The sequence below is a fragment of the Colossoma macropomum genome, unplaced genomic scaffold (assembly GCF_904425465.1).
Source record: "Colossoma macropomum unplaced genomic scaffold, Colossoma_macropomum, whole genome shotgun sequence".
Taxonomy (NCBI): domain Eukaryota; kingdom Metazoa; phylum Chordata; class Actinopteri; order Characiformes; family Serrasalmidae; genus Colossoma; species Colossoma macropomum.
Genome location: NW_023494807.1, coordinates 14,119,858 through 14,145,506, shown reverse-complemented (window position 1 = coordinate 14,145,506; position 25,649 = coordinate 14,119,858). Strand labels below are relative to the sequence as shown.

At 37.9% G+C, this 25,649-nt stretch overlaps 1 protein-coding gene across 1 annotated transcript; it reads left to right on the top strand.

Moving 5' to 3' along the window:
* The first annotated feature begins 1,101 nt into the window (after positions 1 to 1,101).
* On the top strand, positions 1,102 to 25,551 carry ap1s3b (adaptor related protein complex 1 subunit sigma 3b). The gene is made up of 5 exons (XM_036556467.1): positions 1,102 to 1,233; positions 13,274 to 13,452; positions 21,438 to 21,546; positions 22,591 to 22,728; positions 25,485 to 25,551. Exons 1-5 carry the CDS (start codon positions 1,231 to 1,233, stop codon positions 25,518 to 25,520), a joined length of 465 nt encoding a protein of 154 aa, XP_036412360.1. The 5' UTR covers positions 1,102 to 1,230; the 3' UTR covers positions 25,521 to 25,551.
* Positions 25,552 to 25,649: the final 98 nt, after the last annotated feature.

Below are 25,649 nucleotides of genomic sequence, written 5' to 3'. Positions count from 1 at the left end.
GTTTACTTCATGTAACTCTTCTGTTAATACATTTCATGTAAAAATGACATCATTTAAATGAAGTTCTGAAAATTCTTCAAGTATTTCTCTCTCACTTCTTGCTTCAGTCCCTTGCTGATCCTGCAATCCTCTGAGCAGAAGTCCAGTACAACACCAATGCTAAACTGATCACTCACACACATGTCCACTACTGAGGAGATTATTTGTTTAATCATTCCTTTAAAAGAGCTCAGTAATGCTGAGGTAAATAACTGACTAGTCACTTTGATTTATAAGTCTACTCAGGCTTTAGTAGGAACTTCTTTAGAATTCATATAATGAACATGTTTGCTACATAGCATGCACTGATTTTCATAATCATCCTTTTTGTTTGTTCATTTAGTGAGTAGGTATTCTAAAAGTATTCTCCTGAAAATGTAAAAAGTAACTGTATTGTAAATACTGACTTTTCCAAATGTAATTTTGACTGAATACAGATACTTGATGTATTCTGTATACATATCACTGGTATTAAAAGCATTACAAAATTTGTATTCTACTACATTCCAACCCTGACCCTACAGGAACTGAAGGACGTGAACAACAGGCCTTGTCTTCTGTTCATTTGCCTACAAGTAGCCAAAGTGATTATCTCACATTCGGCTCAGATAAGTCTTAGGAAGCGGTAGGTATATCGTACTCTTTTCAAAATGGTAGAAGTCAGCAGGTTAGGTGGATTAGATTGGGTTAAGGTTTTCAGCTCAAGGTGGAGTAATAATGACTCACGAGGATTTTTTGTTCACTTGTTAGCACCTTAAGCAAAACTCGAGGCTTACGCCCTAGCAGGTGTAGCCGAGTGTCCAATCCCAACAGCCTGGATCCGATGACGCTCGGGGCGGCACATCCGGAGGTGTTTTATTTACCACCTGTTTTCCGACTAGCCCCGCCCTCCTTCGCAGGGATTGGCTAGTTGGTCACGGCCCGCTGTTTGAATGAGGAAATAGCTAATCACAGCGCAGGAGGGCGGACACTACCGACCAATCCCGGCGCAGAAGGACGCGCCTTGTCGGAATACGGGTGCGAAAAGAAAAAAACGTCTCCTCGAAATCACCCTGTCGGGGAGGAGCTTCTCGGTTCCTGCATTCTGGAAAAGACAGCGATGTGGCCAGCGGAGTCCACGCTATCCAGGCGAGCGGACAACTTCAGAAACTTTTAACCCCCAACTCCACTCACTCTCCCTCATTTTTCAAAATGGTAAGTGCCGACGGTTTACATTAGCTCTCTCAGTCTCAAATCATGGTGACAGGCGTTTTCTTTAACGTTGGCAGGGAAGACGGGCTCACTTAGCTGCACCTGTTCGTACCAGGTGGCTGTTTGCATTCAACTCCGGTACCACTAACTTTCTTCGACAAAATGAATCCTTACGCTTGTCGTTTAGCGACGGAGGGCAGTTGCTCAAACGTAAAAATCCCCCGTTTGATAATTTAGCCTACTTTTGGCGATTAGGAAGGTGTCGCTTCCTCCTATCTGGCCAAACTGGTTCCATCGTTTACCATAAAATCTCTCCTCCACAGGGGGCAGTTGACTTTCAGAAGTCGTTTCCTGAACAACACTAGCCATTTGTCCTCAGGTGTAATCGCTGTTTGGTCAGTTAGCACCTGTATTCGACTTTCTGACGCTGTTGTTCTCTGTGGTGATATAGAGAGTAAAGAAATGCAAAGAAGCCGAGCTGAGTTTCTGTTTCTGTAAAACTGCAGGTAGAGATCTGAAGTACTACAGAGTGTAAACTCTTTCATATTAAAGAGGAATACCGATTTAAAAAAAAAAAAAATCTGGAAAATGAAATGGTTAAGAGATAAGTCATTCAGAGTGGTTTGGTGTGAAATGCTTTGTTCCAGAGTCAGAATTGTTCACAGTGCTGGTGATAGGAATCAGACGTCTGAGGAGTTTAATGCCTCTAAAAGCTCCCTCACAGAAAGCTGTTATGAAATGGTCATGAAGACACTGCCTGATGTCTAAGGCATTGTTTTACAGTAGTTTTGTGATAAGATTTTGGTCTAAAACCTATTTTAATCCATTTATTTAAGTCTATTCATAGTGAAGGGATACATCAAGGGTGTTCTAAGGCAAAATAGTCCCCACAGAAACATATTTTATTTCAAATTAGCCATTATCTTACCATCAACATTACATATAAAAACTCAGAAGACACGTCTAGGTTCACTGGTGCTTTTGAATAGTAAATAAAATGGCTATATTTGCATTGTAGACATCAGGACTCCTGGTTCCCATCACCATGACAGTGAAGAAATCCAAGTCTGTAAGTTTCTCTGCAAATGAACAATGTCTCAACAAACCACTCTGAATGATTTTTTATATCTCAACCGCTGTACAGAAATTTTGAAAGATCGGTGGAATTCTCCCTTAAAGTTCTTATCTGTTTCATATTAAAGTCTTGCTAAAGATAGTGAGCTCAGAAATATTTGAAGAGTAATCTCTGAAGTGTGTTTACATTCTGCATCACATTCTTTTCAATAAAGTTAGGAAGGTTTGGTTTTCCATGATATCTTATTGCTCGCATCATTAGTCACTGCCAATGTCTGTTGTACTGAACAGTCATCAGAATTTTGATTAGGTGCTTTCTGTTTGTGCATCATTTCCATGATGGACAGGTTCTAAACAATAGGGTGCTTTGCTGCTTTTGTCAGCCAGCGACAACAAATGGTACTTAGATGTTGTTACACATCTGAACGAGTGCGCCTTTTGTTCATGTGATATAGTTGTTTCATGCCTGGTGGCACTTAAAAATATCAAATGCATCCAAAAAACTCATAATGAGTACGATGACATAAGAATTCTAATAGTAACATATTCTATATGTGTTGTTTCTGTTTATCTTATGTGTAGTTGTTGCCGTTGGATCTGTTTGTATTTGACTAAGATCACTGATTGTCATGCAACTAGTGTGTGTAGAATCATAATTTATAAACTTGATCCTGATTCTGATACTCTTGGTGAATAGAGAGGGTTTTTCTCTTATTCTACATCTTTTTCCATATATGAAGCTTCACAACTAGATATTATGAGGGGTGCAGTATACATTAGGGTTTGTTTCCCATAGGAGTGTAGCAATACTCAGATCTCACAATGTGATACACATATTGCTTTTTTGCCTCACAATACAATGCATTTTTGATACAGAATTAGAAAAAATGCTAACATACATTTCACATTCACAAAATATTTTTCCCTCTAAAAATGTCAACATTGCTTGTGGAAGAGATAACTCATAATTTCCTTAGAAGAATAAAATACATAAAAATAACCTAAACAAAATTGCAATATGTATATTACATTTTGCACCTGTGTGTTTGGCAATGGCCACATGCATTATTATTGCTCAAAATAATAAAAGTAAACCAGAAATATGTGGACTATTAGGCTACATCTCAAAATCAAATGAGCTTTACAAGTCCAATTACATTCAGATTTTGTATTTCTATATTAAGCGTGTCTCTTACCTTCTGGCTGAAAAAAGTGAGAGAGGATTTTCTAAAGTGGCTAAATCACTTCGAGAAACCTGTGTAAACTGGGACTCACTTAAACTGAGTATTGGTGCAGATTGGAAGCTATTAACATCCCTGTTGAGTTATTCGTTTTGCCTGTTTAGTATCGGTACTTGGTGTCTGCTTGAATACTGTGGGGAGAAGTAGCCACTGAGACTCGTGTTTTCTCCTCACTACGGTAACTGACACATTTGGGTGTATTATTTTTTTCATTCCCTTTTTCTATTGCTTTTTTGTTATTACTTTTAACAATATTTTGTTAATTAGAACCATAGGAGCATTCCCAAAATCACACATTTTATAGCGTGAAATCAAACTGTATTCAGTCCATGGCACGTATCATTTCACAACCCCTGTATTGAAATAAAATAACCATAGGCTTAATCTCTGTCCAGGAACCTGACTCTGTATGTCCAAAGACACTTCAGATTAGAGAACTGGGCTATAACAGGTACATCAATTGATCTGTCTGTTGTGCCCCCAAGCATGTTCTGTCATAGCAACAGTTGCTAGGTTTGACAGGTTTTACAAAACAATCCCATTCATCCTAATGTGCCCTAATGCGCTGCACATTTTACTGTTTTCTTTGTTCCCAACACATCTGATCAAACTAATGAGTAACTCAACAAGCCTGAAGTGGGTGTGTTACAGCAGGAAAACCCTAAAATGTGCAGCGCAGGAGTGCTGCAGAATCAGGTTGGGTAAGCTGTGTTGTAGCTAAACAAAGCTAGGTTGGAAAATTTGCCGCCTTGCTAGTCTGGTGTCCAGTGATATTGACAGTGATATGTGATGTTGTGTTTCAGGTTTAGTGAATTTAGTAGCAATACATTTGATAAATAAAGAGCATTATATCCACAATATAATGCCATTAAGGCAGCAGTGTACCTGTAACCTAATTTTAGTTTTATTGCTGTTGCCTGTGTTTATTTTGTAGAATTCTATTATATGTGCTTTACTCGTGGTATCAGGACCTGACAATTAACTGCAACATGCAAAATCAATAATAAAGAAATAGTAGTTTTTTTTTTCTTCAGAAAATGTCCATCTGGCTAATGTTTACAGTACTGCATATGGTGAATAGGAAAAAATGGGTCATTAACTTTGTTAATGATAAATATCATCTAATACTTTAAAACTGTGATATTGAATTTTATCAATATTGAATACGCTAATGTTAGTTCGATTACATTACAAAAACGACGCCCAATCTTGCCTAACAATGTGACCTTTCTCACACACATGCAAAATAAATATAATTTGAAATTAATGATGGTCTAAATACCCATATTTTTACTTTTGTATTTTGTGATAATTAAGTCAAATGGGATTTTCTTAATGTTCTGTAAAGCTTGTTACTGTGAAAAAGTGCAGCTGTGAGCAGAGTGTGGTCTGTAAGTGGCAGTAGAGATAATCTGCAGCAGCTGCTGATATCGGCCCAAAATGGATACATAGTATCGATAGGTATTGATGCCATCTCTAGTTATTGGTGTCAGTATTGGTCACACTAAGAAAGAAATTCTATACTAGTTTATCCCTAATAACAGCTAGATTTGAGTGTCTGTGGCAGAAAGTGTAATATTATGCCATCTTTCCTGCTGCTTTTGTTCTGATAGATCACTGTGTATGTGGTGCTGAGTTTCAGAAAAGGCTTAACAAAGCACTTGCCATTGGCACACTGCATGTGCAAGCAGTATTGCCCCCCCGCCATCTACCAAACGTGCAGGCAGCTGTGTGTGTGTTCAAACAATAGAAGGAAGATGAAATGAGCACATTGTGGCTCTCCTAAAACTGAATACAGGATGAGAATGGCTGGGAAACAAAGCCGGGAAATTCTCATCCTTTCAGTCCCAATTGGGAATGTGTAGAGCTGTCTTTGTTTACATGTATGTTCTGCATTGATTACATGTGGCATATGAAATTTTGAAAAATGTATATTTTAGGTACTTAATTTGTGAAATATAATCTTCCCAATTATGAACCAAAATTTTTAGATATTTTAAGGCTGCTTCATTGTTTACAGACAAGCAGACAAAACAAAGCCATTAAGAGCTTTTAAATGTGGGTCAGGATGTCAATTCCTGTTGGTTCTTGCGCTCAGAGCTGTCTATTTTCAGGAAAGTGACATATCCTCCAAATGTTTACTTTGGTGTTTTAAGAGTTTGCCCCCCAACATCCCCACCCCCAACTTTGTCTGCAGTAGCAGCCTCTACTCTTCCAAGAAGGCTTTACACTAGATGTTGGATCATTGCTGTAAGGATCTGATTGTATTCACCTACAGTAGCATTAGTTAGGTCAGGTCATGATGTTAGATGATAAGTTCTGTATCGCAAACATCACTCTGACTCATCTCAAAGGTTCCACTGCTCTGTAGCTCAATGCTGGGTTCTTCAGTTTATGCCCCTCTAGCTGACGCTTGTCATAGGGAATGATGATCTTAGGTTCATGTAATCAGGATAAGGATGACACAGGTCACTGGTTAGAAAATGAATGGGAAAGCTCATAACACTCAACAAGGTGTCTGTTTCTGAGGAAAGTCCTGCTCATCAATAAAAAGCACTAATCAGCTTGCTGGTTAAGCTGCTAATGGGAAAAGCCTGTTGTGCAAAAATTCTCAAATTACAAAGGATATCTGGATTCTGTTGGACATATTGTGTATATTTGTGATGTTACCACAGGATGACTCTAATGTTTATTACTGATTTGCACTAGATAATAGAATCACCTGTAAAAGTGAGGAGTGTCAATTAGGGATGTGCTTTCTGGCTAATTTTGATACTTGAATTTCTACAAAAGTCACAGTTTGGATATTCAGTTAACTAGGGATAAGAAGAAGAAAAATCAACTTTAACCGATATCAACGCTTAGCACTACATAGTAAACGTAGGGTTTGTGTTTTTCAGTGAAGGCACTGGTGTTAACAGTACATTGGAGTATGTTTTAAAAACACATTTTATTATTCAAAACTAGCCATGGGAAATCTTATGGTTAAACGGGTAAGTTTTCATGTTGGATAAAGCTTAAAGAGACATATTTTACTCCTATGTGGGATGCTGAGGTATAGAATAGTGTTGGTGCTGGTGCACACCATAAGGTTTTGAATTTTTTGAGGCTGCACAATGCGCCCAGTGAGTGGTGGCCTTATGTTCGAACCAGAGTCAGAGAACGTGAAGAGACTGCTGTGAAGGGCCAACCACTGACCAGGATGCAGCAGGATGTTTTTGAATGGTAAGTTTTTATGTTCATGTTTATATCGTGCTGACTTAGCAAACACACAGGAATTCTGCGTTAATCATCCTATGTAGACATGCTAGAGACATCTAAGCAACGTGTGCTTAGTTTATACTTTTCCTATATATATATATATATATATATATATATATATATATATATATATATATCTCAGTTTTATATCATTAGTCTGATTAAGGTCAGAACACTCTGTGCTCCAAGTTGAAATGGCATCCATGTAGCTAGCCTAGTAATTGACTAGACTTTTTTCCAAGAGCTTAGCCAAGAACTGACGTCTTCAATCACAAAGAGGATGCAAACGTTCATCCGGAGGGCACATCATGTTATCAGGTATACTGAAATGCAGAAACTAAGCCTATACAATCTAGGGCTTCAAAGCATGACCCACAGGAAACCTGGCATCTGACAATGGCACATTTATTCTTGTTTAGGTCCAAAATGGTATTTGTCGCATCATTAAAGGCTGGGGTGGTGGTTGTGGTTATTCTAGTGTAAAGAGAGGCACTACTTTGCTATCCCAACAGCCTGTTACAAGCAGGTCCAGCAGAAAGATTATTTAGATAAGGGGTCAAAAGAAATGACTGAGGGGGCCTGTCTCCCTTTACCCAATGAACTGCAAGCAATATGCTTCTCTGTTTATGATAACCATCAACACAAGATTGTGGTTCTTTTTAGCATTACCATTACAACACAACACTGTAAAATTTGTAATAGAATAGCTAAACAAATATTAAAATAAAAATATTAACTTTAATGAACAGCAGCATACCAACACCAGCCACATGTGGAAACCAAATAAAATTGTAGAAAATTGTAAAATTGTAGATTGCTCATTACCCAGCTTACCCACCACAAACCTAAAAGCTATAAACACACAACAGAAAGGACACACGCTGCTGTTGATGCAAATTACCACTCTTACACAGCACTCCTGCTTTGTAGTGTTTTCCCCTTTTTATATGTCACTTGAGTGCTATAGCTTTCTGCTTAATACTGTGAAGCACATGGAAAAAACAAATCTTTGTCCAACCCTAACTCAGAAGAGCTGCAGCTGTCCTGATGCGGCTTTGAATTTCCTAAGCGGTTGCTCTTTCTGTTCCCTGCAGGGAAATTTTTTAGTAAGGTATCATTTAAATGTTCAAATGAATTAGCTGTGCCATCCTGGTGTGCAGCATGCTCCTTCCGTGCTTACTGAAAACATCCTTCAGTCTTGAAAATTTGTCTTCACTGTGTTTGCTCTATATGTTAATCCAAGATTCAGTGCTGTCTGTACAGTAGGCTTTGCTGTAAGACTGGAATGATATCTGTCCAAAATACTCTAAGGCATGTTTCTTGTCCAGATTGGTCAATTTGTTTAACAAATCTGTTTAGTGATAGTACATGCAGCCTCTGCTAACTCTGATGCTGCTAATGCTATCAATGTGGGCAGATTAAGATTAAGCTAAACTTAAATCAGCTCTCTTCCATGGTTGCTTTTAATGACTGGACTGCTATGATTTGCGGTGATGCTGGGCTGATGGTTGGTGGAACATTTGTAGAAACTAGATTGAGTTGAGATAGCAAGCTTTGTTTCCGCAAAAAGCGATTTAAACTGACATAGCTATATCTGATGGGCTCATCATTCAGGCAGTTTCGACTGAATAGTTTGCTCAGTTAGAAAGTCCACATAATTAATGTGAACGCAGTTTGAAAAGACTATCCTGCAGAATAAATAAATAAAAATAAAGCCTAAGTTGCAGGATAGGAAGTAGAACACAGTATTCCGTCTGAGAGAGCATTGCCCTCTCATGCCCCCTCGTGGCGCCGGCCCAGGTAACATGTATCGCATATGTGAACTGGCAAAAAAATTGCAGGGTTTTGTTTACTTGGTCTCCTTTAACTAACAGTGGCTGCCACTAGCTAACAGTAGAGCTAACCAGTGCATTGTTGGTGCTGAGGATGCTGATGATGCTGATTCTCTCCTGAGTGTATGATGTGTCAACATGTTAGTTTTTCAAGTTAACACTGAGAACAAAGAAATACCTTTTGTTTCAGGACCTAGCTGACATCAGCTAGTTGTTTACTTAGCCTGGATAATACAGCTTTAGTACCCCTGCCTTCTCAGTTAGAGGTAACATTGCGTCTTTGGCAATGCACTCACGTTAAGGCACTCATGTTTTGTAATTGCAAAGTATTGTATAATATACATACTCATGCACAAATACATGCAAAACAGTTGCACTTCATAGCCCTGTTAAAACATAACATTTTGTGTTTTTTTGTGGAAATATAAGGAATACCCAAATAACGAGTTCCGTATTTGATATATTTGAGTAGCAGCACTTGGAATAATTCACTGAGCACTCAAGTTCCTGTGTTCATCCCTAGTGTGTACTATAGCTCATTGCTCTCATACATAGCAAGCATTCAATTAGAAAAAAAAATCCTAGCATTTACAATATTTTTTCTCATCTTAACCACCTAGCTAGCTGTCTCTGCAGCAGTGTGCATTAGGCCTTTCATGCCTTGCCATTTGTCTTTAGCGAATGCAGTCTGTTATTAGCATTACCATTAGCTAGGGAGTTTGCAGCAGACCATCAAATTATTATTTTTTGGTTGCTGTTGTGATTATTAAAATGAAACATTTCTTTAGCTTCTCTTATGGAATATTTGAGATGATATTCGGTAGAAAATGAAAATAGTTGCAGCCCTACTGACATTACTATGTACTATATACTATATTAAATGTTTTCTGCAAGTTGCTTGCAATTACACATTTCCACCAGAGAGGACTGAATCCCCAAACTCACCTAGTGCTGCTGTAAGTATTATGTTTTCTCCCAAGAGTTACATGGAAATGAATGCATTAGATTTAATAGAATGACTTTCAGTTATCTGAGGAAACACCACTACCAGTTCTCAAACATTCTAGTCCAAATGTCATTTGAAGGCTGAGCCAAAGATCACAAAGTAAAAATAAGGTCCATGTTTAATCTGTCCATGGCTTTACAGAACTTGCTGCCAAAGCAAATGTCTCCAACATGAAACGAAGGGCCAAAATTGGCAGCCTTTGTGAGTCTTATCTGGTTTAATATCACTCTCAGTAAGTAGGTAAATGTGAATAGTAGTTTAACTCAGTAAGATGAATATCCTGTGATGATGATGTTTTGACAATATATGTTGATCACCACAGCACTTTGTCAGAATACCTTAAAACAGAATCCCTCTATTGTTCTTCATTCTCCCCTTTGATCCCTGAGTTGTGACAGTGTTGTTGCTGGTTTGCTGTTTAACTGCGTGGCCTTGTGTCACCAGTGGGCTGTGGCCCTATTGATCCACAGGATAAGAGAATAATGAAGGCTTATTATAGTCAGCACTTATGAGTCACCAAACAAATGTCACTCTGTGTGTGTGTGTGTGTGTGTGTGTGTGTGTGTGTGTGTGTGAGACCTCATATCTCACTCAGAAGTTCTTTGCAAGACATTAGTTCTTTCAAGTGCTGTTAGCTTTATGGACAGGATGAGGAGAAATCACCAAAGACCAAAAAGCAATTCATTCTTCGACTGGTTTATTCTGGGACTGCAGGTTTGAGTCATAGCTTTGATGAAGATCAGTGGGATGACTGTTGGATTTTATGCGCAGGAGGTGGCTGAGGGCTTGCGCTTTGCATTAGGGCAAAAATGATTCTCAGAGATGGAGTCTAATATTGATTTGTTAAGAGTCGCTGCAACTATCAAACCTATTTTGGGTAACAAGAAACTCTTTGGAACAGCAGTAAAGCAAGCAAGGATGTACCTACAGAATATGCCGTACTCATCAAACGTTTGGACACACCTGTTCATAGAAAACTTTTCTTATTTTTGACTCTTTACAGTATATTAGAATAACAGCAAAGACATCAAAATTAGGCAATAACATGCATGGAATTATGCAGTGATCAAAAATGTTAAACAAATCCAAACCTATCTATACATGTTTTCTAACAAGCTTGAAGAAGGTCCACCTACACAGACACCTTGTTGGTGGGTGAAAACTACTTGTGGGTCCAGAAAGGCATTTCAAACAGTTTTTTTTTTTGCAACAACTCAACTGTTTGTGTCATATAAACAAGTTTCAAGGCCATTAGGTCAAGAATATGATAAAATTTACATTCAGTGCATTTACCATACTGCAGTTTAACACTGGCTAATATGTTCTTGAGAGTCAAAATAATTGGTAGATTGTTTGATGGCTTGATAGTGTGCTTGATCACTGATAAAATAGATAGTGACAGCCCTAGTTTGTATCTTAAGAAATAAGTAACTACTGTAGTTTTATAATAAGCATATAACCAAAACAAAATATGTCAGTCCATATGTACTTTAGAGCGGGTTCCTTTTTGGACATGATTAAACCATGAACAGAAGTGGGACACAAATTTTAGCTAATTCTTTTGAATGATAATCAGTATCTGTTAGAAAACAGATCCATTTTAGAATAAAACGGTTCCAATTCTGAAATCTGATCCACTTTTGAAGCCGCTGTAAAATAGCCGATATACCTATCAACTGAATTCTCTATTAATGCAGATATTAATAATGCAGATAATAATATTAATGAGATATTAAAGTCTTTCTTGTACAGTGAGCACTTTAATTTAAATGTTTTTTTATCGGTAGCTTTGGTTGCACAATTTTTTATTTTCTGGTTGACAGTTAATCATTTAATCAGTTAATCATTCCCTGCGTTGGAACTAATGGTTTTGTCCACATTTCAGGATGTAGGACTCTTTAGGGATTCTGTAGTCAAAGCTTAGTCAAAGCTTCTCTTTTCTGTTTACCAGATGTTTCCCAGCTTCTCCACCAGCTGAATCAGGGTTTATGGGCTATGGACTTTTGCAAAATCCTGCATCCTCTGCATCTTGCCAGATGGACGCTGGCTTTACCCCTGACTAATTGTAATAAATCATAAAAATGCTCTTATGACTTATTAAGCTCTTTGGTGTGGGCTGTGAAATATTTCAGATCCCACAAAATAGCTCAGTGATGATGATGGCGGTGATGAATGTGATTGAACTGATGACAGCATTTATGTTGATTTGAACGTGTGGTAATCAAACCCTTTCAGGATATGTTAGTTTTGATGGTACTTGAGAATCTGCTGCACAAAGATGCCTAATCTGTTTAGTGTTTCTTCTAGTGTGTTATCAGTGCTTATAAATAAATACAAAAATAAACGGGTGTGGTTGTGTTGGAGTGTGATAAAGCGTAAAGCTTTCAGTGAAGCCTAGTAAGGCATCTGTCAAAGCTAGTGCACTTCTTGTTTGTGTTTGAATTAGAAATGGCATGATGCTACTCTTTTTCTGATACCTTTGGCTAATATCATCTAATGTTGGTACTGATAGGGTTTATTACGTTGCAGGGTATTAAACTCAAAAATGATCACTTTTCATTGGAGCACTAGGCTTAAAATGACCATCTAGAAGTGTTTTGTTCAAACTGTCTAAAGAAGCATCCTGCTACCTATATGGAAAAAAAGACAGCGAGTATGACTCATACAAAACCACACTTTTTTACTTAGCTAAATAAAAATAATAGTAGTATAAGGTATTGTTTTCGAAACTGATTCCAGTCTGATACCTTGAATTTGACGTTTTTTTGATACCTTTTTTGTAATTGTGACAAACGAGACGTATTTACATTATTTATTAAACATTTGTCCTCTCTGCTTGGCCTTCCACGTGAATCAGTTCACGGTACTTAAGTGTACTTCATTGTAATTAAAGTGGATGATTGAAGAACTGGCCTTAGCACATTTAAAACACCACCTGCAACATCAGAACAAAACATCATAGTTAATAGGGCTCATTTTATAAAACCCTCATTTATGATAAGAGTATGTATTTATATTTCAATCCAGCAGTGGTAGCTGACTAGCTAACTCGGAATGTTTGCCTCACTGACAAGTGCCGCAGTAATTAACTTGCAAAAGTCAGAAAACTAGTCAGACTTGGATGCCGCCTGACGTTTTTTCCCGTCTTTTTTTCTTTTTTATTAAAAAATCTGTTTTTTGTTCAAAGGTGTTCTTTCTTTTTTTTTGTTACTCGGTAGTACAGAGATGTTTGTCAGCCCTACTCAAAAAACACAGAAATATTATGTGCATATCTGTACAAAATTAGTCTATTTGAAATATAGGAATTGTAATTCTAGTATGAACTTAGCAACTTGTTACATAATGGGATCAGATTTGTTCTTTTTTCCTCCAAGATCCATCCAGCATTTTCTGACGGTATTAGCCTGATGCTGATATTGGATATTGGATCAGTGCCTTCTCAAATTTTTAGTTCTGTGTTTGTGGCATTGTAGTATCCTCCATTTATTAATTTATAATTCATTTAAATGCTTAGTTTGGTGCCTAAGTATTTGTGTTTCACAAATGTTCTCAACTTGTGTTTCGTGTATTAATATTCCTCTATATTTTCCTTGTTTTTTCTGATGTATGTGTGGGTGGGTGTCACGTAGATGCGCTTTTTGCTGCTCTTCAGTCGTCAAGGGAAGATTCGGCTGCAGAAGTGGTTCTTGCCGATGGCTGAACGAGAGAAGAAGAAGATCATTCGGGACATGACCACCATGGTGCTGGCACGAAAACCACGCACATGTAACTTCATGCACTGGAAAGACCTGAAGATTGTCTATAAGAGGTGAGGAGAGGAGAAATGACATGGGAAAACCAAAAGTACTTCTTGTATTGGCTCACAAAGCACTTAAAATAAGCATCCCAGTTATCAGCTTTTGCTTTTGATCACAATTGACCTATTGATTGATTGATGCTTCACATACAAATGCATTTGTTCTCAGCAAAATGTGCTGCATTTTCTCATTGGGTTAAATGGGATTTTTACCAACAAGATTAGCTGTAGCTACAAAATTATGCATTTGTGGATGGGGCATGGATTGGTCAGTCATATGGACAAGGAGGAGCTCATTGTAGATCAGCACTCAGTCTGAGCTGTATATCGCAAATTGAGCCGATTTTGTGTGGTAATGTATGTAAAGCACACATCACACTGTGAGGCCATTTTACATTTGAAATGGTGGGAGGCTGGAGGCGATATACAAATTAACCATAGGAATGCACAGTGATATAGAAATCATATCAGTATTGGCAGATATTTGCTTAATGGTCCCATGTCCTGTATTTTTCTTTCTGTTTTCTTTTCTGTATTCTTTTTCTTCTGTACTAAAAATTGTTAATTCATTTTCACATGATCATTTCCCAACCTCTCTTTATCCAGGCTGTTTTTGTTACTGTGCCTTTAAGACTAATATAAGATTAATGATCTATGTTCTTATTGGATGCCCTGTATTGTGTCTCATTTGAATAACGAATGAATTTGTAATTTTCATGAAACTGAATTTATAATATGCTAGATTGTGGTGAGAGATGACAATACAGATGTGCACATAGATCCAGGTTAAATACTTTTTGCTATCTGGGGATTGACACATCATCTGTTGATGCTCACCCAAACTGCAAATGAGGTGAGGGTCAGTCAGTCAGGTCAGATAAGAGATAACTTGCTTGTGTCACTGTAGTCAAGCTATTGTTGGATCCAAAAGTCTGAGACCACATTGAAAATCTAGTATTTCTTCATTAAAACCTGCAATTTTTTGGAAATTGATTATGTGAGGCCTTTGCACAAAACTTTTTAGCTCCTCCTTTTAAACGTATTCAGATGACTCTCAAGTGGATTTGATCTGATGATCAGAGGCTTTTGCACAAACTTATGGAGTCCATCCCAGCTTTAGCACACGCTGTCATTAAAGCAAAAGGGGGACATGCCAAATACAAAAAAATTCAGAAATTATATAAACATTCAAAGATTCTACTTTTCATTCAAATTTTCATGCTGATATCATTTGTGATGAAAACCTTTGTATTAAATTAGAAAGGAGTACAAAATAGAAACCAGGGTTCCCAGACTTTTGCACCCCACTGTAACTCATTTAACTGAAGATTATTACAATCGTTGACAAAAAATGGATGGGAATGGGAGATAACTACATTGCTTATTTATTTATTTATTTATTTATTTATTGATTGATTGAATATTTAAAAAAAATTAGTAGGACCTGTTGGGGCACAAACAGCATACAACCCCTGCTTATGTTTAATGACAATAGGGAAATTATTCACTTCACTATAAATGGCAGCGTTAACTTGAACGGTGCAGATTCTGAACACATATAAACAACACAAAATAAAAATACAGACTTTGCCTTACCAAAGCACACATGGGTCTTTGCTGTGGTCAAATTGTTTTTAAAGCTCTGTTGTTCTTAGCTCTTAAACAGTCCCAGAATCTGGAGGTGCTACTTCCTGCATCTCTGAGCAGAAGTAGAAATTTTGGTGAAAATAAGACGGGCTGATCACGTCATGTCATCACCAGTGTGTTTTGTCTGTATCATGCAGCTGCAGTGTTTGGTAATGGCTCAGCAGTCAGAGAACTTGGTCACATGTTCCGTCCCATCTGATGGCTTACTGCCGTAGTGCCCTTTAGATCGGCTCCTCCAGCTAATCTAGGTGGAACTGCAGCTAATGTAGCTAAATGACAAAATTTAAACATAAAATCAATGTCACTCAGAGTTGAACAGTCGGAATGGTGGTTTTGTGTGGGGGTTTAAATGGTTCAGTTAGTTCTGATGGGTTTCGCCCTGACCCATAGGCTGACATCACAGTTTGAGAACAAGGACCAGAGATGCACCACTAAGAATTCTTTTTTTGCGTGCCTGACAATAGCCCCTCATTGTCCCACACTGCATGATCTCCACACTATTGTCCTCTCACAGACCCACATTATGACTCTCACTAGGCTCTCATTTGTGTCGTCACGTTTACTTTTAGATTTTCCAGCAAGAAGTGACAGTTTTCTGTGACCATAGTTAAAGTGGTTGGACTGCATGTCACCAGAGGTTCTGTGGTTTAACATACTGGAAGGCATATTCCAGTTGCAATTGCCTATGATATTTTGCAAGTGTTGTACATTTGTACAGTATTAATGAAAGACAGCTGTTGTAACAAGTTAACAGGAATATTGGAACTACTGCCTTGCATGCTACTCTCTCTAAACATACACTTTCAGTTGCTAGCAGAGCTGCAGTCCTCATGATACAATCTTTTCACAATATTTGAACGGCAGTATGATTTCTACTGTAATAGTTAAAAGATATTGCAATTTGAAAGTATGAGTTATTTTTGGTTACAACTTATTCTTCTAAAAGAAAATTGTTTTATCTAATGAAGTTTACACTTTATTACACCACATTTAAAACTGGTTTTATCCTTACATACATTAACAGATGCTTTTATCCAAAGCAGTCCGCTGTTACAGATGAACGTAATGCCTGATGACTTTTAGAGATGTATTGCAGGGATGTTTCCCCTTATAGAAACGGTGGTATCTTGTTGCTTAAGGCAGAAGTGCATTTTGTTGATCTCTTACATGCTATTTGGACAGGATTGGTTTTACATGAGAAGGTGGGATAATGTAATTTTTTTTACCAGCATTTCTCCTGTGATTTAGTCTCTTCCAAATCCACCATGTAAATATTCCAACTAGTAGTGGGTGGTATGATCAAACAATTTTATCACAGTGTAATTACAATATATTAAATTTCTGGCAGCTTCGGTATATATCACAGCAAGTGTGAGTTTTCTTTTGGCAATAAAAAAACGTTTAGAAATTTGACAAAGCTGAAGTTGGCTTCTTAGTCAGATTTCCCACCTGCACGGACACCTGAATGACTGCAGCACTAATTAAAAATCAGTACTTGGGCCTCCATGTACTGATACTTTTCTTAAAGCTAAATTATCTCAATATTATCTTGTACTGATTTTTTTTTTTCTTTTCTGACACTCCTATTTGCTAGAGAGTTCCATTTGGGGAATATATTTGCCTCTGTAAAGTTTTGATGCCTTTTTATTTTATAGCAGTATTTATCACAAAACACAGTGAGTACATTTACAGGCACTTAAAAATCCAATCATAATTGGATTTCTTTTTCAGTTACTTGATTATGGTCATGTAAACAGCATACTCCAATTTCTTATATCAGTGTAAAGTCTAGAAATCCAATTAAGAAATCCTTTAACTCTTACTCTGATTTCCTTCAGATTTCTCTGTCTGCGCATATGTGAAAACAGACCGCGGTACCGGAAATATGCAAGCAGTGTTTAACATGGCACCTGCGAGAAAAAAACTTTTGGAATGACACAGAAACAGAGTACATGCTCGACAAAAAAGAAGGATGGACATATTCTTCATCTCCTAGGTTCTTTTTAGAATATGTTTATATTTTTAGGTAAAGTGGCGCAATGTTAAAACGCTGCAGCATGAAGTTAGTTTTACGTCACATCTTCTGTGAATTTATTGGCTGGTTGCAAAGCAGAAATCGGATTACTGCTTGACTCATGTAGACCTGGAGTTTCCCATTATCTGATTACTTAAGTGCATGTAAATGCATTGATCAGATTACTAACCAAATCTGATTTTCTGTAGTTATCAGACTATTAAATGCTTGTAAACACACTCAGTGTGTCTTTCCAACCTATGTTGTTCAGCCCTAATTAGTGATTGTCCATCCTGCCAAATGACGATAAGCAGCTATTTCTGTACACTGCATATTTGTCTTTTGTTCCTTACTCCTTACACACCTGTTTAGCTAATCAGCTAATTAGCGAGTCCTTCGTGAGCTGAGTCAGGTGTTTTGGCTCAGAGAAAACAGAGATTTGCAGTGCATAGTGTCTTCAGCACTGGGGTTGAGAACTTCTAAATTAATTGCAGACACATAAATCTCAGTATTGTTAGATAGTTGTATAGCATGATGATACTGTCTCATCTAAAGCATTAATAAGATGGAGCAAAAACAAATGCCCCATTCAAAAATAAAATGCTGGAGAGTTAACTTGTGAAATACACACTGTTCCTCTGATGTTTCTCGAGTAACACGTTTTCTGGGAAGTTAGCACTACTCACAGCGCAAAGCGAGAAATGAATCCTCTTCTTTTGCTAATTAGTTTAGAAATAGTCCCAAAGAACCTTTCAGTCTAATTGTTTGTGTCGAGAATATTATACCTATAAGTGCTGGGGAAGGGTGAAGTGATTTAATAATCACTTGTTGTTGGAAGTCATGAACAGTTACAGATAAAATACAGAGATTTGAAGCAATAGCAGTGTTATATAGTGTTAAATATGGCAAATCTGCTCTTGTTGTCAATTTTGAAGGAACAGCTTTAAAACTTCTGCCTAACTTAAAAATTATCTTCTTATTTTTGATTACGTCACCATACACCAGTGGGCAGGAAAAAAAATTAACCAACCTCCCACCACTCACACCTTATCATCAAGTAAAAACGCTCAGCTAGCTCAGAGACCCTCCCTGATACAGCGTTTCACTCAGGAATACATCATGGTACAGAAGGAAAACGTACTGTTCATGTTGACTTGGAACTTCACTAGTTTGAGAAATAGAGGCCTAAAAAAGTGGCTACAGAAGCAGTTTGACTTGTTCTGGGATTTTTTGGTGTAAAGTTTCATTTTTGCCATTTTATGGCTTGCCGAAAATCCATAGAAAGCTGTGTGCATTAGATCAACTTTTGGACCTCTGTCTTTCTATACTGAAGTCCATCAGATCCTTTAAGTTTTGTTATGTATTACTGTCACCATGCCCTTTTTACCAATTAGGCATTAGTCTTGAAGTAATAAAGATTTTTGATTTATGAGCTATTGTAAAAGAAAACAGTTGCATAACACCAACAACCAAAGCTTACCATAAAATAATATTATACTGTTGGAAAGAGCACATTTCAGTTTACAAATATAATATTGAACTATGTCAAATACAGAGATGTTAAATACCAGCATCTAGAGCTGGGCGATATGGCCAAAAATGTTATCAAGATAAACAAAATTCATATTGTTCAGTATCAATGCATATCGCGATAAATGTCAAATTATTATTTCTGTCAAGTTTGAAGGCTGATTTTTGCTGTGGTTATTTGCTGTTTTAAACTATCCTTTATGGTCAGAACATGGCAAAAACACTTGCCAAACAGTGGAACATTTCACAAGTCTTGGGAGTGTGGGAAAAGTTTCTGGTTAACTGTTTTTACCAGCTGGAAAAGCATGGCTGCAATTTTTGTAATAGTCATAATTTAAAAAAAAAAAAACAGATTATTTTTGGCTGTCTGGTGACGAGTGCTAGGCTGTCCCGTTACAAATGCTAAACAAGTGGCCAGCAACAGTGCTAAACTGGTTAGTTTCTCAACAACATCAACTTAGTACGAACAGCAAACATTCGCTGGCTCAGTACGTCAGTGATGGATCACACTGCCTTACTGCCTTCATTCCTACCACATCCATGTCAAAGCATTACACAGTATTCAAACACCAGCTAGCAGATGTCTGGATTTCTCTATAGTAGTTTGAGGGGTGAACCACAATATATCTAACACCAGAAAAACGGAGTCCTCCTTTTAGGTACGTTTAAACTGAAATAGGTGCTTTTGTGTCTTGTTTGACCTACAGTAACATCAGTTGGCCGTGTTGTGTGAGTGATGGAGCGCTGCTTCAAGTTAGCCAGCTGCTAAAAACAGCTAGCCTGGAAAGATAGCGTTCTCCCTCTCTCCAATGCCTCACAGCTTCCTCAGTTTACTTTCGTTTAAATCAGGGCTGTAACTGCATGAACCCACATCTCTCTTTCACTTTCGTTGCTTGGGAATGCACCAATACTTAAATATGACTGTTTGAGCATTGTAACAGCGCTGTAGTTGTGAGGAGCAGACGTGATTTAATGCTGCTAAAGCTTGTTAGGATGTACAGAAAGAGGTGAGTTCACTGTAGGTCAGTACAGTTACGCCACTTGTCTCGTCACTCACACTTGGTCACAGGAGAACAGATCGCCGGTCACTCCACTCAAACAGGGAATGATAACTCCACGTTTCAGACATTGCTAAAGTATATTTGGCGACTCATTTTACTCGTCACCCCCTCCCTCTGTAATCATGTCGAAAACCTTGGAAGTGCGCCCTCTCCTGGCGACAGCAGAGTAGTGTGCTTTCCTTGCAGTAGAAAATGCCACCAGGGCTGTCGCTAGAACATGGAAGTGTGAGAATGGTGTATTATATCGAAAAATCTATCGAACAGCTCTTATAGTTCTATCGAGGAAAATTATATCGCGATAGTTGTCGTTATCGTTTTATCACCCAGCCCTACCAGCAACCTGCATACTATACAATCATGAACAGTCAAAAAGAAAAGGGCTTGTTCAAGTTTGCACCTTTTTTTGTTTTTTTAGGCCACACCCACTTTTAAAAGTCTCAGAAACAATTGAAGATAAAAGCTTAACATTTTGCGCACTACCCACTGGGCACAATTATATCATTTCCTAAAAGTATTAAGTTGGTCTGAGTTGTTCAGTCAGGAGGCCTTCATTGAATTCATAGACTGTAGTGGATTTTAAAGTAAATTCTGGTAATTAAAAATGTACTCAGTACTAAGGTTATGAAATTGGTTTGTGTTGTGGAAACAGTATGACGATTATGAAATAAAAACACAGCAAACATGTATAGACTACAACTTTCATGTAGCAGCACATCCACAGAGTGAAAGATTTCTTTGTTTTTAGCATCTAATAAATCCACTGAAAGATTATTTTAGATGCTGCTTCTCAGACTGAAGGCTGTTAGAGTGCATGAAGTACCACAGAAATGCTTTTATCTTCACAAGTGACCCAAAATGAAAGGGCCTTTTAGAGCTCTTCTCTGTCTGGACTTTTCATCAGTATTATAGCAGTACACTTCTCCTGAAGCTGAGTTATGGCATATGATAAAAAAACTGAGTTGCGTGTTGGTTCACTAAGCCAGAAATCCAGCCTTCTTTGTTGGTAAAACAGACTACTGCGGTTAATGCTAATGTGGATGGTAGCTTATATACAGAACTGAAGGCTTAGCATGTACTACTGAAATACTTACGTGTACAGGGTTACTCATATGTCTTTAGTTTGCAGGACCGATGTATAACAGCAGTAGAACACTTCAGGCTGAGAGTCCTCATGAATAACATCACAGCTGTGATCTACAGCAGTGGTTCCCAACCCTGGTCCTGGAGGACACCCAGCCCTGCACATTTGTGTTTTCCTGCCAAAACACACCTACTTCAGCTTAGGAAGGGCTTGTTAATTAGCGGATTAGTTGGATCAGGTGGCTTGGGAGCAGGGTAAACAGTAAAATGTTGCTTAATTTGAATATCAGCATATCTACAGCTCTCCCCTGAAGAGGTTTTCAGTACATTGTATGGATTTGTGTGAGAAACAGTCATTAGGCACCATTACTCAGTCCATTACTATGTCCATTACACGGATGTGAGAAGACAGAAAGGAGTTCGTATGACAAGATGAAGAGACAGTCGAGTAGATATTTATGCTTAATGTCTGTCTGGGAATGTTCCTGCTGACTCTGAAAGTAGTTCCTATTTTTGTAAGAATATTTTGCATGTTGTTTTATTTCTCTCCTGTTTTACGTTGCGAGTCAGACTTCTGTGGTGAGCATTAATATAATGTGGTGTAAATTGATATAAATGAAAAAGTACAACCCTGAGTAATGGTTGTTTTGCTGTCATTTGTGCAGATATGCTAGTCTGTATTTCTGCTGTGGTTTGGAGGAGGAGGACAATGAACTGCTGGCTTTGGAAGTGCTGCACCGATATGTTGAACTGCTCGATAAGTACTTCGGCAATGTAAGTAAAATTACTTGTGTGAAAGGTTTAAAGGAATTTTTAAACCTAATGTTTATCCACCACTTCTGTATCATACGATCAGTTTCCACTGACAGTGATTTCAGTGCATTTCCTTGTGCTTGAAAAAGTACTTAAAACACATTAAGTTCATTCAGCCTCTGACCTCACATTCCAGCATGAAGAGGCTCTTCTGAACAGCTGTTATCTTGAATATAACAGAAGTATAAGATAGGTGACTATATAGCTGTCTTACTGTTAAGGGTGGGCAATATGGCAAAAATTAACATCATGATACTTAAGTGATTTCAAAATGCATGATTTGAGTTGCAAGAAATTAAATGGCACAGTGAGTTAACCTCCAATCAGCTCTTACTTTGTGTGAATAGGCCTTTATACACGCAACTGAAAAAAAGTTATTGCTATGGCACGAAAACAGTCTTTGAAGTATATCAGATATCTGTCCGTTTGCTATCAAAATTCTCAGATGATAATGATGCCATTGTAATACGAGTGTGTTCTACTTGAACTGTGTAAAATATCTATCTTACCCCGTCTTAGCTTGTGCCCTCTCTCCTGTAATTATTTCTTCTGTAGTTGTTTAGTGTTCTAAAAGTGCTGACGATATCCATGGTGCATTCAGAAGTGTATTGTGATGTAACTTAACACAATAATGATTATATATTGCCATATTGCCTACCCCGCTACTGTAAAGTTGAGCATCAGTCATGCTCCTGGGGAGCTACTGTTGTCATACTTGTCACCTTTTAGATTCTCCCTTCACTCCAAGGCACCAAATTATTCCATTTTATGACCATCTGCTGCATGAAGCTAGCCACTAATGGCTTTGATCAAATTGATCAATACAGCAAAATTTAGAGTATTGCTTATCAGGAGCATTTTTAGAGGCTTCTTTGCCTGCTGGAGAGAAAAGGCAAAATAAATAGAGGCAAGGAAGTCAAAGAAAAAAAAGAATCATTTTGGTTTTATTGTTAAAACTGTAAAGAACATCTTGATGTTGACAGTTTATTTGACCTGTTCCCCCAGGTGTGTGAGCTGGATATCATCTTCAACTTTGAGAAGGCCTATTTCATTTTGGATGAGTTCCTAATGGGGGGAGAGGTCCAAGAAACATCGAAACAGTCCATCGCTAAATCCATCGAAGCTTCAGACATGCTGCAGGAGGTGAGAGACTTTAGAGTCAGGTGAAGAAAGAGGCAGGCAGACAGACAGGCAGGCAGGCACAGTTGTTTGTGTGTGTGTGTGTGTGTGTGTGTGTGTGTGTCTTTGCTTTGTGTGTCTTTGCAGTTTCAACCGGCTCCCCTTGTTCTAGAGGAAAAGACTTTATGGCAGCATGCATATCTAAATGGAGTTGTTATACTCACAACCAGCCACCTGCACTGTACTGTATATCTTTTACTGCTTCTTGCATACTGCTTATAAAGGTTGGGGTGCGTCTTTTAACCAAGGACTGCGCTAAAAGCACCTGTTATTAAAGCGATAGTTCACTGATGCTACATATCAAAATCAATGTCCTTGTCACCTGAAGAACATTTCTGACTGAAAATAATGTTTTTAATGCACGCTGTGGGTCCAGAAATAGTCTTTCTGAGGTCAAATTTGACTTTTTATGTAACATTTTAAAACAGTTCAGCCTCAGGCTAAAAAGGTAGGGGCAGTAGAAATTGCTGTATCCCACCCAGTCTTTGCTCTAGGGCAGGATTTTTAGAAAAAACATCATAACACACAAATAAAAAGAGCAACAGTGGCTGGGTTAGCAGGTATTATTTGGTTGGTGGATCATTCTTAGTACTGCAGTGACACTGACATTGTAGTGGTATATTAGTTTGGATTAACACAGCAGTGGTGCTGGAGTCCACTCTGTTAGACTCGATTACCTTGTTGGTCCACTTTGAAGGTGTAAAGTCAGATGATAGCTCACCTGTTGCTGCACAGTTTGTTAACCATTCTCTAGTTCTTCATCAGTGGTCAGTTTCTGGCCCCAGGATACTGTTGGCTGGATGTAGTCCAGCAGTGACACTGAGGTGTTTAAAAACTTCAGCAGCACTGCTATGTCTGATCCACTTGTACCAGCACAACACCTACTAACATGCCAGTTAGATTGAACAAAAAAAGAAACAGTGGTGCTACATTTAAAAAAAACTAAAAACAAAAAAACAAATAATTGATATTTAGCATTTCACAGACTATGCTACACTAGCCAAGTAAACAGCACTAATTATACTCTCTTTGTAAAAAAACATGCAGTTGGTCAGTATTGTTTTTTTTGAAGTGATGATGATAAATTATTATTATTATTATTATTATACATACATCATCTAAACCGCTTATCCTTCTGGGTCGCGGTGGGGTGCTGGAGCCTATCCCAGCTGTCATTGGGCGGAAGGCAGGATACACCCTGAACAGGTCGCCAATCCATCGCAGGGCAGACAGACATACACAGTCACACACACACACACACACCTAGGGGCAATTCAGCATGTCCAATCAGCCTGACTGCATGTTTGTGGACCGTGGAGTACCCGGAGGAAACGCAGACACGGGGAGAACAGGCAAACTCCACACAGAAATGACCCTAGTTGCCCGGCCGGGAATCGAACCCAGGCCATTCTTGCTGTGAGGCGACAGCGCTACCCACCGTGCCACCGTCATTATTATTATTATTATTATTTAAATATATAGTGGCAGCTCAGACAGTCTTAAAGACAGGTGATAAAGTGTAGTAATGATAGAAATTAGAGTTGAGCTTGATTTTCTTTTATTATAATTACTGTTTGGTAACAGTAACTGAAGATGATGAATAAATGAAAGTAAATTTAATTCATTTAAAGTCATATTAAGAAATGAAATAGAAATAGAAATAGAAATCTTCTAAATAGAACCGTTGCCTTTACTAAAAACCCTTTGAAGAATTTGAAGATGTGTGTAGTAAAGAACTATCTATCCTAAAAGATGCAGGTAGCCAGTTCAGTTCTTTCTAAACAGGAGTGATCTGATCTCTCTTTTTTGTTTTTGTTAGGATCTGTGCTGCCGCATTTTGTGGGAGTTATAGATAGACTGTTTTTTAGGAAGCCCAGTAAGCAGAGCATTATAGTAATCATCTCTGCTTGTAACAAATGCATGAATAAGTTTCTCTGCATCACTCTGAGATAGAAAAGGTAGAACTTTAGTAATATTTCTCATATGATAAAGAGCAACTTAGTGACTGTGTTCACATGCAGGATAAAACAGCGCAGAGTCGGAGATTACACCCAGGTTTCGTACTTCAGGTTCAGTATACGAAACAAAAGAGCTGAGCTTCTCATTAAGCATCTTTCGCTAAACTTTAGTACCAAGGATCAGTATTTCATTTTTTTTTTTATTTAGTTGTAGAAGATTTTGTGAAAATCATAATGAAAAAAACTGGAATGGAAATGGAATGGGATGGAATGGAAACTCTTCACTAAAAGTTGATTTGAGTTTAACATATTTGAAAAAAAATATAAAAAAACCTTTTTATTACCCAATATATTAAATTCAGCAAATGAACTGTAATTGTGCATAAAGTGTGTGCTCTGTAGGAGAAAATTTACTTCATATTATTCTCTTAGATTTACATTTTGCATACAACTGAAGATGTAAACATTGACACAGTGTTTCCTGATGACTTCACCAGCTTTAGCTGATTTTTCAAAAATGTTTTACTGGCTCACTGAATTTGTCAAAATACAACAAATGTAGTGTTATAGTCGCTACATTTTTTGATACAATGTACCAAGCAAGTTATATATATACAGGCTCAATAAGCGTTTAATTTGCATCATTAACAGTAACAGTAGACACGCCCTGTAGAATCCTGGGAAGATCTTAATTATTGCAGCTTTATGCTGGGAGAAAGGGCGTGAATGTGCGCAACTTACTGTGATATTTCTCCTCTGCAGACAATGGAAGAGTACATGAGCAAGCCAGCCTTCTAGCAACAGAGGAAAGGAGTACAGACCAACAGAACAAAACAGGAAATCTGTCTGGATCTGCAGCACCTGCAAGAACTCTGGTCTGCTGGAGCTGGTTATGCTTTTAAAATGAGAAGTTACTTGACTGCTGCT